General features: G+C 44.8%; 2 protein-coding genes across 2 annotated transcripts in view; one reads left to right on the top strand and one right to left on the bottom strand.

Annotated features, from left to right (window-relative positions):
- Positions 1 to 1,875: 1,875 nt before the first annotated feature.
- Positions 1,876 to 14,606, bottom strand: Tfam (transcription factor A, mitochondrial). The gene is made up of 7 exons (XM_052163608.1): positions 14,364 to 14,606; positions 13,344 to 13,459; positions 11,861 to 11,931; positions 11,170 to 11,319; positions 9,779 to 9,874; positions 5,466 to 5,522; positions 1,876 to 5,054 (listed from the first exon to the last, which is right to left on the bottom strand). The coding sequence occupies exons 1-7, from the start codon at positions 14,462 to 14,464 to the stop codon at positions 4,914 to 4,916; spliced, it is 732 nt and encodes a 243-aa protein (XP_052019568.1). The 5' UTR covers positions 14,465 to 14,606; the 3' UTR covers positions 1,876 to 4,913.
- Positions 14,607 to 15,070: 464 nt separating this feature from the next.
- Positions 15,071 to 17,349, top strand: part of LOC127670134 (uncharacterized) — a 12,632-nt gene continuing 10,353 nt past the window's right edge. The window contains exon 1 of the mRNA XM_052164454.1: positions 15,071 to 15,141. Within this exon, the coding sequence (XP_052020414.1) occupies positions 15,071 to 15,141 (71 nt within the window). The remainder of the gene's footprint in view (positions 15,142 to 17,349) is intronic.

Genomic DNA, 17,349 nt, shown 5'->3' with positions numbered 1-17,349 from the left:
TCCAGATGAGCCAATTCTATTCTGGCCTCATTTGGGCCAGTATAGTTACAAACCTGCATACATTCACACAAACAAAAAAGAATTATTAAAAATAAGAAACCTGGGCTGGAGAGCTGGCTCAGTGGTTAAGAGCACTGACTGTTCTTCCAGAGGTCCTGAGTTCAAATCCCAGCAACCACATGGTGGCTCACAACCATCCATAATGGGATCTGGTGCCTTCTTCTGATTTGTTTGAAGACAGCTACAGTATACTTACATATAATAAATAATCTTAAAAAAAAAAAAAAAGCCTAAGTTCTTTTAAAGCTATATAGCCTGCAAACCTTAAAGCTGCTGGGCAAAATGCACACCTTTAATCCCTAGAGACAGGCAGAACTCAAGTTCAAGCCCAGCCTGGTCTACAGTGAGTTCCAGGGCAGCCAGGGCTACAGAGAAACCCTGCCTTGAAAAAGCCAAAACAAGCAAAACCAAACCCCACAAACCTTAAAGCTAAGAAAAACTGACAATGACATAGTGCTACTGTAATGAGAACATCACTGTGAAACAACACAGGCATACGGACCCATCTCAGCGGGGCACCTGAGAGCTAGTCTGGGTAAACTATACGTAGCTGGAAAGGAAGGCCTGCTTCAGTATTTCTGATGAGTATTAGCTACTTTTAGGTGTTAATGGTTTGCATCTGCAATGTCAATCTGAGCTCAGGTGTTGGAGGCGTGGCTCCTACTTTGTGGTGCAGAAGGTGGGGTCAGCTAGCTTCAGGAAAGAGATCACTGGGCTTTTCCTTGGGGAACTAGCTCTTACCCCAAACGCTTCCTTTATCCCTTTCCTCTCCTTCCTGTGCACTATGCACCATGAATTGCCTCTTTCTCTAAATGTTTCCACCACCAACCTACCAAAAGACTCAGAGTTATGGCCTGAAATCTCTGCAGCCACCAGGCAAAAGAAATCCTTCCTTCCCTCGAAGCTGCTAGGCATTCTGTCCTACAATGAAACATAATGGAGAAGTGAAATATCCGCCACTATCTGCTACAAAGACACTGGACTACAGTTCCGGTTAAACCCCACAGCAGGTGGGCAGGATTTGAACACATCCAATTTGATTATTAACCATTCAAAGATTTTCGGCCTGACCAACCTTTGGCAGAACAGGGGTGGGGAAATGGGGGGGGGGGGGTGGCTGAGCTGAGGGCTTCGAGGATGTTATACAGGTTCCTTACCTTAGGGCACTTTAGACAAATTTCAGATATTAGAAACTTAAAAAAAAAAATTACAGGCCTGAGAGATGGCTCATCAGTTAAGAAGACTGCTTCTCTAGCGGAGCCAGGTTCAATTCCCAGGGCCCCCCATGGCAGCTCACAGGAATCTGTAACTCCAGTTCCAGGGAATCTGACGTCCTCACACAGGGACACATGTAGGCAAAACACCAATGCACAAGAAATAAAAACAAATTTTAAAAAATTATACATGGGATCTTGGGGTAAAACCCAAATCTAAAACTGAAATTCATCGTTTGTGTACGAGCGCGCACACACACACTCACAATCTGAAGGTCATCTCACATACCGCAGCTGTTTCCACTTCCTGCCACAAAGATTTTCACTGCATTATCAACGCATAAGGTTAAGAGTAGGAACATTCTGGATCAAAGGATGCTGGGGATTCCCTAACGTCTAACATTTCCTACCCAGAAGGAATGTGCAAATACATCTTTTACCATTTAATCCTCTTGGACTTCACGTTTATATCAGAAACTACTATAAATTATTTTTAATTAGTCTAATTTAAATGATAGGGTGGTTTTAACACATTTCAAATAAATATAAACAGTGATTAAGTAGCAAAAATACTGATTTGTGAATGATAAACAATTGGTAGTACAGTTGTGCATAATTTTACTTTTTGTTTAGGAAGTTTTACAAATTCAGAGTAAATATATCCATTTTATCTCTTAAGCTCAATTATATATAAAAAAAAAAAGAGAAATATGTTCTGCTTTACACTTCAAAAACAGACACTGTTTTAGCATCTCCAGACTCATCAGTGACAGGCCGGTGGCAAATTCCAAAGGAGAGAGAGGCACGCTCTTAATCTCAGCACTCAAGGCAGGGGCAGCTAGGTCTGTGAGTTTGAAGCCAGCCTGACCTACAATGTGAGTTACAGGGCAGCCAGGGCAACACGGAGAAACCCTGTCTTGGAAAACAACAACAACAACAACAACAAACAAAACCTGGGAGAAGGGCTGCTGTCAGAGGAAAATTCTTACACTATGACCAAACAGACCTGATGGACACTATAGCTCTGTCCTGCATTAACGCTGCAGCTCCAGCACCCCCTGGAGGTATCGTGAGTGTGGGCGAACCCAGGAAGACTTTCTAGCTACATCCATTTAAAGTACGCTAATACCAGCTTTAAGATTCAGAAGGACACACTTGACCAACTAGGGTTTGTTGTTTTGAAGGGCACTGCTGAAAATGGAGTTGGAATAAAAGAGCAGCCCGTTTGCAGTCACATGACAGTAAGAAAGCAGGAAGCACCAAGCCCTTGGCAGCCACAGGGGATGATCCCGTCAGCCATGCTGATCTCAGAAGTATCAAAGCCCCTGTGATTCTACCTAATGCAGCATCCATCACCCATGCCTTCTGCTCCTCCCAACACCTTCCTGGCTCCTCTGGCAACTGCTTTTTTGCTGACTCTGTCATTAGGGGGGAAAAAAGCACAGAAAGTCAGTTACAGTGTTAACAGTAAGCTTGTTTTATAAGCAAGGAAAACCAAACTGAACCAAGTGCCATGAAAAGGCTCTGGTCCAGGCCTCCCTGCATCTCCCAGGCCCTTCCTAGACTGAGCGGAGTTCTTGAGCACTCTCCAGTGTGTGTGGGAAGCAGAGCTGAGCTTGTGGTTCGTGCTTAGAGCCCTGGGCATCTCGGACATCACCAGATCTCGGTAGTGCCTGCGCTCCACAGGAGCTCTGAAGCACATGGTCAATGCGAGTAAGGACAGCATGGAGTTCCCTTCCAGAGACCACGGGAGTGCAGAGCTCATGTCTCTTCGGGAAGACAAGGAGATGGCACCATACCAACTCACGCTGGCCTCCTTCCACCACCTTCCAACTATGGCTTAAACCCATGCCATCTACAGGCCTGAATTCCAATCCACGGGGGAAATTACTTTTTCTTAAATTTATCTTCAAGATTCTGATTATCTCTTCTGGGGAGAGTTGCAGTTATAGGATTTGGACCCAAGGCCATGTACACTCTAGGCAAGTTTCCTACCCAGTTCAAATACCCTGTTTTATATATCTGACTCTTACATCTCTTCTCCATGTGTTCTTCTGTTCCTACCTTGTCAAGTTCAGTGACTGCAAATTTATTTTCCCAGAGTGTACACTCTCTAAGCCTCCTCATACATAACACACATGAGTATGGACTCTGTTTTGCCCTGTGTCTGAGATCTGCTTAGTGGTGTGATGGGTGAAGCCCCGTGCTCTCTAAAACAAATACTAAGGAGTGTTGGCTCAGGCTTGACAAAGGCTTGTGGGATGTGCCAGCTCAAAGTTGGGAAGACACTTTCTCCTGTGCAACAATCAAGATTAGGAGGGCTTCACTCCATACAGTGGCCCTCTGGACCATGCTACGCCAGGATTCCAGACTAGAGAATATTTTCCTTGCTAACACCAAGAACAGTTAGGCTTATAGGGACCCAGTGATGACCGCAAGATAGGGTGACAGTATCACAAAACATCGAGGACATCTGAGGAAAATAGCCTTGTATGCCCAGCAGCCATGAGACAACATGCTACAAACCACACTGGCAAAATGTCTGCCAAGGGCCATCCCTGTCCACTGCAGCTTCCCAGGGTCGTCCCTGGAGCACAGAACACCCACACAGCAAACCCAAGAAATTCTAGTCAAAAGCACTAATCATCATATTAATTTTCACATCGATACTTTCCTTTTTAAAAACCTATTTAGAACATAAATACAGGTCTTGACAAACAGGCCCTGAAAAGCAGTTAGTCAGTAGGCTGGACTTGGCAGGCTCGACACAGGTGGTGCTCTCCTGCACAGGCCTTTACCTGTCATAGATAATCTTCCAGATTTCTGACTTTGGAGACTTGTTTTTCACATTTTCTCATTTAAAAATTTATACCACATAAACTCTATGAATACTCTCAAATGAAAAGTAATTCATAAAAATAAAGTACCTACCTAAAATTTAAAAAAAAAAATCTGTTAACAAAATGGTTCATCTTAAAATACATAATTCAGAAACATGTTTGGAAAATTAGAGTTTTTATTCTATGCAATAAAAACATATGCATAGACTTGGTACATAATTTCTTACTTTGAGAAAGACTGTAAATCTCTCTGCTCCTACTATAAAACACTATCAGGACATCAACAATCACTTATTATGTACAAATATCAGCTCTACACGATTTAGTCTAGGAATCACTTCATCTAGGAAAGCCTGGAAGCTTCTCTGAAGACACCATTATTCATAGCTCTGCCACAGCTGTGAGAGCAGCTCTGGCCTGGGACACAAGGAGCATACCCATATGTAACGGTCATCAGTGTAAAAACGTCACAAAACCATACGCAACTGTCACCAGTGTGAAAGTCACCTCACCGTCTATCTACTCCATCAAATGCAGAACGATTCACCAGTGCATGCGGATGCATGGACAGTCTCGATTCCAGTTCTCAAGCCAAAGGCAGAACTTGGCATGATCTTCTATGGTAAGGCCCAAAACATTAATAGAAATGCATTCAATGGGCAGAATCCATGGCTACAGAAAAGTGAACTGAATATCAAAGGTTAACCACCTTTATCCTTTCTAGTTTGACAAGTTAAGGCTTTGAGACCTAACTGGTTTCTTGTGTCTAATCAACACAATGACAACTCCGTCTTCTATCTTAATTTTCAGAGATGTCTCCTGAGCGTTTCACACTGCGACGGATGAGATCATTTCGTCCAACTTCAGCCATTTGCTCTTCCCAAGACTTCATTTCGTTGTCGTAACGAATTCGATCATCTTTAGCAAGCTGAATATATGTCTGAGGAAGAACATGACAACGCTTTACTTAGAAAATGGCAATTAATCTCTGGAATGCTTCCATCTATATGATTAACACTAGTCTCCACGCACCAAGGGGGAATACAGAAATAATTTTTATATGAAATGTTAGATGACAAAAGGTTGAGAGAACGTGTTCTCCAAGGATTGGTGGGTTGTTAGTTTCAGGACTTGGGAGAGAGGAGTGAGGACAGGTAGGACAAGCCATGTTCTAAATGCCAGTTTATTTCCTGACAAACATCACTGAGTCAAAGGCCACACTGGCGCTAACAACGAAGGCAGTCCTGAAAACCACCATCACTGCAGCTGGCTGACGCTGGAGCCACGCCTTGTCCTAGCACATCCTGGGCACTCTAAATGGACATGGAAAATCAGGAATGTTAATACCTACCTGCTTTTCTTCAGGAGACAGATTTTTCCAAGCCTGATTTACAATCTTCAATTTTCCCTGTAAGACAAGATGGTTAAGATGGACAACTAAGACAGCAAAGACCATTCCTCATTTATTCCACGAGTTCAGCGCCATTCACAAGCAGCCGACCTTGTCTCTACTCAACTGTTACGTTTACAACGTGAGAAAAAGTAGCTTTTGATTAAAAATGCTTGTATTCAGGTATAATCCCCACTCTTGCCATAAGCTAACTTTCAGGGTTTTTTTTCCTTCCCTGTAGCTGTGTGTTATTTTGAATTCTGTGCCTAGGTGTTTAGGTACCATCACAGGAACAGAGCAAGTAACCCTTAATTGTACTCAGCTCACCAGCTGACCTAAGTGGTGACATGGGAAAGAGGCCATTTCCACCCCTTGGGCCTTGTTTACATAAAGTAATAAGGAACAACTTGTTTAGTTTTGCACACTCCCCAAACTCCAGTTTAAGGTATAAATGCATGTGGACAAACCCAATAGAAGGGGACAACACCAACACAGGTGTGGACAGTGGCAGGCCTGAGTGGTAACTGCACTGACTGGCACTGGAGATGTGCCACGGCAGTGGGGAGGACCTGACTGGCACTGGAGGAGTGCCACGGTAGTGGGGAGGACCTGACTGGCACTGGAGGAGTGCCACGGCAGTGGGGAGGACCTAACTGGCACTGGAGGAGTGCCACGGCAGTGGGGAGGACCTGACTGGCACTAGAGGAGTGCCACGGCAGTGGGGAGGACCTAACTGGCACTGGAGGAGTGCCACGGCAGTGGGGAGGACCTGACTGGCACTGGAGGAGTGCCACGGCAGTGGGGAGGACCTGACTGGCACTGGAGGAGTGCCACGGCAGTGGGGAGGACCTGACTGGCACTGGAGGAGTGCCACGGCAGTGGGGAGGACCTGACTGGCACTGGAGGAGTGCCACGGCAGTGGGGAGGACCTGAAAGCATAAGAGTTACAACATAAACCCCAATCTCCTTGGGGCAGCACCAGGCAGTGCCACAGAGAAGCTGAGAAGCAGCCTGAACGCCCGCTCTAGCAGAGCCCGGGCACTCACACTCTCAAGAGTCCAACAGTCCCAGGAAGAGCAGGCACACTTAAGGGCACCTTGCAAACAGGCCCTTATGTGCCTTTTTGGCACGGGAAATAAGTGCGTTACAGTGTCTCAGAGACAGAACCAGGGCTAGAGGAAGCAGCTCACGAACAAACAAGGATGCAAGAGACAAACTTAGAAGCTCTGTATTGATAGTCTCAACAGCAAACAACATGCAAAGGAACCCCAAACTGGTGTGTCATGTAAAAATGTCGAACACTACACTGTCCTTGCGTGTGCATACACGCGCACTGAGAAGGTCAGAGGACCACTGCAGTTCTCTCCTTCCTCCATGCAGGTCCAGGGGTCAAGCTCAGGACAAGGTTGGCTGCATTTCCCTTTGGCCAGCCCAGATTTTATTTTTTATTTTATTTTTTGGTTTTTCTAAACAGGGTTTCTCTGTGTAGCCCTGGCTGTCCTGGAACTCACTCTGTAGACTAGGCTGACCTCGAAGTCAGAAATCCGCCTGCCTCTGCCTCCCAAGCACTGGGATTAAAGGTGTGCATCACCAGGCCTGGCTTCAGATTTTATTTTCTAATCCGTGGTTTGGGGGCAGCCTTGGATGGCTTTACGTTTATGACCCTCTAGCCTAAACTATCCAAGTGCTTGCTGGGTTGTATTTTTCAAAAATCAGAGGCCAAAAATGCAGTAGTAATTTTGCAATGTGAAGAAGCATTATTTTCAAACCAGAACTCTATGTCCAATGTAAAAATACAGGGAAAAAAAGAGCAGTTTTTAAGACATATAAAACCTGAAATAAAACTCTCACATGCTCTTAACTAAGGAAAAGCTAAAATGATAGTAAGTCAAGAAAAACAGAAGCAACAGCACACGGAGACTGACGCAGGAGGAACTGGCATGCTGGCATACACTGGTCAGGTGGCAGCTGCCAATCTGGAATAAACGAGATGCTTCAAACTGACCTAACATCACACAACATATACAGATATACTGAGTCAGTGACTAACAAACTGAGACTCAAAAGGATCATAAATGAAACTGGGTAATTTAAGTAATGCTTCTTTTGTAAATATGTGGGGGTATACAACTGCTGACAAGTACCTCATGTCTGTGGATACTTGCATGTTTGTGTCTGTGCATGTGTCTGTGTGCATCTGCATAAGTACACATGTATGTGTGTAAGAGTCTAGGTGTATGGTCATTAGAAGGCTGGGTGGGGTGTTTGCAGTTCTCATGTGGCTCTTGCTGGCCTGAAATTCTCCCTGTGACCTAAGCTAGCCTTGAAAATGATTTTTCCTGCCTTGGTCTCTCAGGACTGGGATCATAAACATGAACTCCCACTCAACTCAACCAGTATTTTTAAATGAACAAAACTATAGTCGTGTTATATTTCCATTACTAAGGACTGGGCCCATTCAGGCTGCTAGATAATTCTAGGTGACTGCCCACATGCTAGGAAGCACTGTATTTAAAGTTCTCACCTGCATAGAGCTTTCCTATCGCAGCCTTTTAAAACAAAAACACAAACCTACCTAAACCCATTGACTGAGGAAATTCTAATGTTCAAACAGCAAGCCTCTAGCCACAGCTGCGCCACAGCCACAGTCCTTTGCACTCATCTCTAATGCTTGCGGGCAAGTGTGCGGGATCACGGGTTCACCCTGGGGGCTGGAGAGACTGCTCAGAGGTTAAGAGCACTGCTTGCTCTTCCAGAGGTCCTGAGTTCAATTCCCAGCAACCACAACCACATGGTGGCTCATAACCATCCATGAGACCTGGTGCCCTCTTCTGTCTACAGGCAGAATGCTGCATACCGAATGAATGAATGAATGAATGAATGAAGTCAAAAGCAAAAAAAGAGTTCACACTGGAGAGTGACACACATTTATTTTCTAGGATTTGAGAACAGTATGATTCTAGATGATGCTAGATTTGAAATTGTAGAAGATGATTTACTAACTTCCATTTTTCAAAGTGGAAATATACGAAAATATTGGGTCCTGGAAAATGGCCTGAAGAATCAATTTTCTTGACTTATACTAGATTCTAACTTTTTATTTTGGTTTGTTTTGGTTTCTTTTGTTTTTGTTTTGTTGTTGTTGTTGTTTTTTGAGACAGGGTTTCTGTGTAGCCCGGGCTGTCCTGGAACTCACACTGTAGACCAGGCTGGCCTCAAACTCAGAAATCCACCTGCCTCTGCCTCCCAAGTGCTGGAATTAAAGGTGTGCGCCACCACCGCCTGGCAGATTCTAACTTTTTAAAAAACTTTTAATGGTTAGAGTCAAAGCTGTTTCTGTTAAAGGAAAATACTTCAGAGATAAACACTCATTTTCTTCTAAGCTAATCTTGGTTATTCTGAAAAAATAGTCTGATTTTACTGAACACTAAAAAAATGTATTTTTGATAAAATGAATAAAATTTTAAAATCTTAAAGAAAAGCAATTAATCATCCAGTACAAGCCTGAGCAGAGTCACGTTTTACATATAAACATGCTACACGTGTGTGCACAGCAACAGGACTTGTGATGAGTGAGGGGGAGATCTAGTAACTCCAATGCATGCCCAACAAGTGAGTGGACACCTGCACGTCTCTGAGACAGTACTTTATACAGGGGAAGCAGCTGCCATTGCGGCTTGAGGGGAGAGGGACACACTCTGTGTCCCCACATTCTTGTGACCTGTGGCACAGGTGTATCCAGTCTTGTTAAAGAACAAGGCATGGAGAAGAGGCAAGTCCTACCCAAGCCCAGGACAAACAAGAACCCTAAGCCCATCCTCTCCAGGGATACGGCTGGGGTAAAGCTTCTAGAAGACTCTTACTATCTCTTACACAATGTAAAAGTGTTCTCTCGGAAAAGTAAAGAGTTTATATTACATAGAGTTGGGTGTGTGGACCATGAAAACACAAGGATAACTTAATCAGAAATATTTTGAAGTTGTACCAGTGTGTACCCACAAAGTGTGTAGAGCAAAGTACAGCAGGCACACACCTAACTGCATGTGACAACGACTTCTGCCTTTTCCAGTGCTGGGAATGAGACCCAGGCATCATGTGCGCACCAGGCTGGTTCTGCAGAGAACTACACACCCAGCTCCAAGGAAAGAAACACAGTGTATTTCCACTTTTGCTACTTTCCCTCATCATGTGACTGGAAACAGACCTCCAACTTCCTGCATGACTTTAAACTACCATCCACAGGACTGAACCTGAGGCTGCCTGCCTCTGCTTACCTGAGCTGACTCATCCTTCGCCTCCTGGAAGCTTTCAGACACATAAATGTTATATGCTGACCGAGGTCTTTTTGGTTTTCCCAGCAAAACTAATTCCTGAGTAACAAAAAATTAAATGTCAGTTACAATCACCAGAAAGCCTAAAGAGATGATCTAAAGAAACAATGCTAGACTCTGTTGCTTCCTGCCACCTTGTAGCCAGCCTCTTCCCTCCTCTCTCCACTTCCCAGCTCAGACCCACAGCCCCCACCACTACACCCAGCACAGTGGATCTATAAATGAAGTGTTTGTTATACGTTGGAAGTCAAACTTTTTCAAGTTTATTATTAGATTCTTAAAAATCTAATACAATGAGGTATTTATCCATAAAGATTTTTTCTTTGACATGTTATTTTTATACCTTCCATGAACTGAATTGTAGTATTTACATATAAAACCTTAAAATATTTTTTGAAGCTCCATTTCATCCTTGTAGGGCATAATCACATTGGCCCAACATGCCAACTGAACCTGATAAATGTAGGACTATTTGTTTAGTAACCTTACCTCATTCCCTCCTTGCATGGCAACATTTAAAATTCAAAAGATATATTCAATTCTTGCCAGCTACCAAGAAGGGGAACTATGGGTGGGCGAACAGCATTCTTTCTTTCTTTCTTTTTCTCTCCCCCCCCCCCCCCCCCCCCCCCCCCCCCCCCCCCCCCCCCCCGCACTGCACTTCCCTATCTACCTTCTGTTCTTGCAGAGTAGCACTGTCTGAACTGAGAAGGTACTAAGGTAGGTGAGATGACACAGCAGATAAAGGTGTGTATTGCACAACCCCAGCAAGGGTCAAAGGACACAATGAACTCCCCAAAAACTAGCCTCTGACCTCCACACTGCTAGCCCTGCCCCCCATTACATACATACACACACACTTAAAAAATAAACGGGAGAGGGATCTAGGAGGTGTTAGGAGACCAAGGGTATCACATGTGTAAGGTCTCATCTACATGGGTGTGACACAGAAACTAAGAGAATTCCTAAATAAAGAAAAATATAGCCTGATTGAAATGAAATGATGAATTTGAGGTAAAATTAACAAGTTGGTAAACAAAAAAATTTAACAGCACACATTTTAACAGTTATTTCTTTGGAAGAAAATAGAATACTACCTCAAGGAAACTCCTTTCATGAATAAGTGAATTTCTCCTCTGACGTGCTAATGGAGTAATTAGCACCATTAAAATCATGATCCTCTACAGACAATTCAAATGTGGAAGTCCCTCTAGAAGGTCTTGCCTAACTTAGTGCCCAAGTGTCAACCCCACTGTCACTGACACAGGTAACTACCCTAGATTCTTGGTTATGCTGATTCTTCTCCCAGGGAACAGTGTTTCAGTGATACTCACTCTCCTTTTTATTAGTGCTTTCTTTTTTAGACGTTTCTGCCGGGCTTCCTTCTCAAAACCCATCAGTTGACTCGGCGTCAGCTGTTCTTTATACTTGCTCACGGCTTCCTTGTACGCTTTCCACTCAGCTTTAAAATCCGCTTCATAAACCTGTGAGGAAAACCTCAAATGAAAATCAAGGAACTGGTGCTGCTGGCAAGCTCGACCCATCACGTGCGTCCGTCAGGGAAGACAACTGGATTCAGACAAAGGGAGACAACCAGCCAGGCAAAGATGTGCTCTCAGATGTATTTTTCATGGGCTTGCTAATAATCAAGGGCCGAGGACAGCAAGTGGCCTTCCTTCCTGACCGGTGTTAACCACTCACCTGCACTCGGCCCATTCACACCAACATCACTTAGGAAACAGAGGGAGCGATTACCTGTGTGGGCAGGACTGCTAAGAGGGGAGGTGGTACTGAGATGATGGTTCAGGAGTCAAGTGCCTGCCACGGCTGGTGTCTGTGACCTTCATAATGGGGGGTGGGGACAGGCAGACACACCCGTCCCTGGAACTTGCTGGCCAGTCAGCCTACTCAGTGGGCAAGGCATGAGCACAAGCAAAAACCCTGTCTATCCGAAAGAAAGGGTGCTGTGTCACCCAGTCACTGAGCACTGAGCCCTGGCAGTAAGCTGACACCATGAACACTTACCTTTTTTTCTGCTTCCGGTAGCTCCCTCCACAGGGCTGCAATTTTTCTAATCAGTTCTGAAAGTTTTGCATCTACAAATTAGAATAGAATAAAAACAGATGTCTCAATTTTATTTCTTAGGGGCTAACTTCTAAAACCTTTTGAAAATAGCCTAGTGGCTCTAAAGGCTGGCTAATTACATGAATCCCCACACCATACAAATACAATTTATCAGAAAATGCGACTGTCATTTAGCTTTAAAAAGTATGTTGTGGGCGGGCAGTGGTGGCGTACATCTTTAATCCCAGCACTTGGGAGGCAGAGGCAGGTGGATTTTCGAGGCCAGCCTGGTCTACAGAGTGAGTTCCAGGACAGCCAGGGCTACACAGAGAAACCCTGGGGGGGGGGGGGGGAATGTGAGGAAAAAAAAGGTATGTTGTAGATTACCAAAACCAGTCCTTGGAAACCCACTGCCCCACTGCTAGAGTAAAATAAACACTTGGGTACCACCTGCTTCAAGTTCATGATGTCTGCATTTCAATTCAAATATTCTGTCATGTCTTTCAAGATTTACTGTTATCAAAACCCAAGCAAACCACAAATGAGTGCTGCTCATACAAAAGCATCTTGCACGTCAATTACAAAGTACCATTCAGATACAACACTGTTGTAAAAGTAATCCATTCGTCTCAATGTCCTCATTCTTAACTGGGGATACAACTGCTTTAGCAACCACATGTTTGTACCAAGTCTTATATTTTAGAAGACGGGACAGGGATATAGGTATACGCATGTCTCAATCTCCTATCTACAAGATGAGAACTTTTATGTGATTTTTCACTAGCATCCTGTGAGGTACTGTAAGAACTTTGGACTAACTTATTAATTCAGCTATTACCTTTACAGTGTATATGCAAATGAAGGCTGTATATTCCTTTCTTAGGCTCCCTGGAAAAGTTTTCTAGTTGCAAATCTTCCCCACCACCTGCCCCAACCCCCTCAGCTTCAGCTTAGATAATTTCCAGTTAAGTTAATGATTTATACAGACCACTATTATGTTGTATAGAACATTTCCCGGTAAGTTATTTTATTGCACCTTAGACGTTACAAACAATATCCTATGGCAGAAGCAACTGGCCAGGACAACTAGGCCTCACTTTACTATTTTTTTTCTATTGTGCTCTTCACTCTACGTGTTATTTTTTTCTTTAAGACTTATTCATGTTATGTGCATGAGTTCACAGTAGCTGTCTTCAGATGCTCCAGAAGAGGGTATCAGATCTCATTACGGATGGTTGTGAGTCACCATGTGGTTGCTGGGAATTGAACTCAGGACCTCTGGAAGTCTCATTTGTATTTAAGGAACTTCTATTAGCTAAAAAATGTTAAACAGACTACCAAAGAAAATGACTAGATGCTCTGGCAGTGCAAATCAAAACTGCAGTTTAAAAAAAAAAAATCACACCAGAGAAGATCATAAGATCATAAGCCCCAAGATCCTTACCTGGGTGTTTGGCTTTAAATTTGGGTAGCTGTTCTGTAGAAAATCGAAGGTATGAACTCATAGGTTTCTTTGGATAATTACCCATGCTGGAAAAACACTTCGGAATACAGACAAGGCTATACACGAGTAAAAAGAACCGAATGTCAGATAACGTAATATTCATACATAGACCTCAGTTTCTAAGTACAAAGTCAGCTAAGGTGCTATATCTCCAACACCTTCACCTAAAATGCTAATAACTAGCCCTGCAGTTGTGGTGCAGGCCTTTAATCCCAGCATTCTAGAGGCAGAGCAGGTGAATCTGTTAATTCAAGGCCAGCCTAGTCTATAAACCGAGTTCCAGGACAGCCAGGGCTCCGCAGGGAAACCCAGTCTTAAAAAAAAATTTTTTAAAAAGTCAACCAATCAACCAAAAAAATAAAATGCTAATAACTTTCGAGTGTGTTTCCCTTCCCTCTGCTGTGCTAAGAATTCAATTAAATGCAAGGGCTTCAGTTGTATAAACACACTAGAAAGTGCTCCACAACCGGCTTACTTCACACCCTGCCCTAACAATAAATAAATAAATAAATAAATAAATAAATAAATAAATAAATAAATAAATAAAGAGGCTGCAGGGCTGAAGCCTGGAAACAGGGCAGGCATGGGTGGCCTAGCCAAACCAAAGAGGGGTCTGCAGGGGTGAAGCAAGACCTTTCATTATGGGTGACCTAGCCAAACCAGAAGGGCCTGCTGGGCTGAAGCAAGTCGTGGCATCCAGGGTGACCTAGAAAACCCAAAGAGGAGGCTACAGGGCTCCCGCACAACTCCTGGCAGCATAGGGGCGAGCGTTCCGCGCCACAACTCCAGGCCCCGCCTCCAAGGCAGAAGGAGAGAGCTCTAGGCGCGGAAAGGTAGAAGGTGACAGGAAGTGGGGTCGGGTAGCAAAAGGCGCGAGACCCCAGGGTCGGCCCGGAGGACCAGGGTGGAACGAGGGCAGACGGACGACTGGACAGACGGCGTCCCTCGCCCGCGGCCTACCTGATAGGCGAGGGTATGCGGCCCCCGCAGCCCGCGCACATCTCGACCCCCGTGCGCCCCAGTGCTTTCAACACGCCCCACATTCCCCGGAACAGCGCCATCACTCGGGCCGATGACTGCTGGCCCGGCGCCGTCCGGTTCGTCTCACGCAACACGGTGCCTGCACACAGCCACGATCCCAGCGTGGGAACTCCGGGGGCTTGTTATCATGCCCGCCGTGCGCGGGGCACTGTGGGAAGGCTGGACTTCCGGTCTGCGGCAGGAGGCGGGGCAGACGGGAGGCGGTGTGCGTCCCTCCCACCGTTCAGTGGGTGGGGCCGGGGAGGGGGCGGAGCCTGCGGCTAGGCTGAGCCAGCTCGGTCTCGAGAGGGTGTTGCAGAGCCGCGCCGTAGCCGCAGGCGCCCCCCCACCCCCGCCTTGTGTTCCGCTGGGCGACCTGCAGGCTGTTCCTGGACCAGGGGGGGCTCGTTTCCCAGCTCAGCTTCGTGACGCTGGTGCTGCCGCTTGTGTCACAGTGCCTGGCTCCTGAAGTCAGAGATCAGTGCTACTGCCGGATGCCCCAACAGCAAACTGCATGTTTCATCTGAGTCCGCTGGAAAGCACACCAGGCTACTGAGAGGTAGAAGAGAGGGAGGAGTAGTCTTGAAATGTATCGCTTTATTTATCTTCTTTTTAAAAATTAATAGAAAGGAATGGGGGTTCCCAGGATGATCCGGAACCTGGCAAGCTATGTTCAATACCCCAGGACCTACATGATTGAAAGAGAGAACCAGCTCAAGCAAGTTGCCCTCTGACTTTCTCACACACACACACACACACACACACACACGTGTACACAAAAGGAAACATGTCGCACAAAAAAAAAATAATAATAATAAACTGAACCTATCTTGGTGGTCCAGGCCTGTAATCCCAGCCCTTGGGAGGTGGAGGCAGGCGTTCAAACTCATTGCCTGCCACATAGCATGCTCAAAACTACACGAGACCCTGCCTCAAAATCAGACCAAAAAACAAAAAACAAAAAACAAACCCACCTCCTAATAATAGTGACGAAGCAAAAATATTCTTATATTAATATCTAATCAGGGAATGCCAGAGCCCAGAATACTGTTTCCCACTTTGCAGATCACATGGACTTGATGAGCTTGTCAGCCACACCGCTGACATTGTGTGACAAGGATGGACTTGAGGTTGTATACGATCTACATCCTACAAATACTAGATTTTCTTTTTTTTTTTTTTTTTTTTTTTTTTTTTTTTTTTTTTTTTGCGGTGACATGGAAAAGATTAGGAAGATCTAAAGATGCCAAGGGCTTCAAGCTGTTAAAATATGTTTTAATTTTAAGGGCTGGGAATGTAGCTTAACTGGTTGGTTGCCTGCCAGGTTGCATATAAAGCCCTTGGCTTATATTCCCTGCCCTTCCCCTCACCTAAACCAGCCCTTGGTGTCTTAAACCAGAATTTGGGAAGTTGAGGCAGAAGGACCACAAGTTCAAGGTTATCTTTGTCTACAAAGTAAATTCCAGGTCACTCAGGCTTAGAGACCTTGTTTCAAAAGTAAACTAAATGAATAATTAAATAACATTTCAAATACCTATCTCATGCATTGGGCTTGGTAGTAGATGCTTTTACTCCCAGCACTCTGGAGGTAAGAGGAGGGTAGAGATCTGTGAATTTGAGTTTGGTCTATATACAAGTTCCAGGTCAGCCAGAGTTAACATGGCGAGATCTTACCCAACAACAACAGCCTCTTCTGTTGCATACCTGTAATTTTTTTCCCCTGAAAAGAACAGCAAAGTCTTACTAGTGTGAGATCTTACTAAATCTTACAAAATCTTACTAGCTGAGAACCTACTTCCTCTGCAGCTTTGAAACATTGTCTCCTTCAAGCAGCAGAGGACCACACCCACTCCTCTAAACCCACTCCTTCTAAACCCAGTTTAGCACTGCTTCCGGTTTCGTTCTCCCTTGGGGGTAAAGGGGACTTCCAGCTTGTCCTTTCAAGCCTCCTGTCACAACAGCAACAAGGTCCTTTGTGTTTGGTTTGCCCTTGGAGTGTATCCAAACAGTGTAAAAACACAAGTCCAGGCACTGAGCAATAAGAAATTATAGTGCCTTGCTAAAATGGAGGTCTGCATAGGACATAATTCCTCCTAATCCCATGTCAGGAGATTTCTAAGATAATTTGCCATTATTAGTCAAATAGAACATACTCTTATAGTGTTTTTATTATAGATGCATTACTTAACTGTCTGCATTTACATCTATAAAAAAAACTACTGCCATGTTCATAATTCTGTCTGTCATAGCCTCATGGTTTCTGTATTCTATGTAATCAAGATCTCTCCTTTTAGCTCCATGTCCACAGACCCACTGAGTGCCTTTGCCGCATGGTCCCTATATTCTATACTGATCACAAACCTTTTAGAGTCGTTGCCTTAGGACATCTCTACCATGATGTCTTACTGAAACCCAAGTTTTAAAATTCTGTGAACAAAAGGAATGATTTTTCCATTGATGTTTCTGACGTCCCTCATCCAAGTCAATAACTTTTTGAATCATTTTAGAATCTATCCCTTGACGCTCCACTCACTGACCCACTGCTGAGGATGGATGAGCCAGGGATGGATGGATGCTGCTGAGGAGAGATGGATGCTGCTGAGGAGAGATGGATGGATGCTGCTGAGGAGAGATGGATGGATGCTGCTGAGGAGAGATGGATGGATGCTGCTGAGGAGGGATGGATGCTGCTGAGGAGGGATGGATGCTGCTGAGGAGAGATGGATGGATGCTGCTGAGGAGAGATGGATGGATGCTGCTGAGGAGGGATGGATGCTGCTGAGGAGAGATGGATGGATGCTGCTGAGGAGAGATGGATGGATGCTGCTGAGGAGGGATGGATGCTGCTGAGGAGGGATGGATGCTGCTGAGGAGGGATGGATGCTGCTGAGGAGGGATGGATGAATGCTGCTGAGGAGGGATGGAT

The sequence above is a fragment of the Apodemus sylvaticus genome, chromosome 19, assembly GCF_947179515.1.
Source record: "Apodemus sylvaticus chromosome 19, mApoSyl1.1, whole genome shotgun sequence".
NCBI lineage: Eukaryota > Metazoa > Chordata > Mammalia > Rodentia > Muridae > Apodemus > Apodemus sylvaticus.
Note: the sequence above shows the minus strand (reverse complement) of the source record. Positions and strands in the feature narration are given on the sequence as shown.

Excerpts from the sequence above, each read along its gene's own strand:
- Tfam (XM_052163608.1), bottom strand. The coding sequence starts at position 14,464 with ATGGCGCTGTTCCGGGGAATGTGGGGCGTGTTGAAAGCACTGGGGCGC. Across the intron at positions 13,460-14,363 it reads CGCATACCCTCGCCTATCAG|CCTTGTCTGTATTCCGAAGT; the intron begins GTAGGCCGCGGG and ends ACTCGTGTATAG. Across the intron at positions 11,320-11,860 it reads TACCGGAAGCAGAAAAAAAG|GTTTATGAAGCGGATTTTAA; the intron begins GTAAGTGTTCAT and ends TTTTCCTCACAG.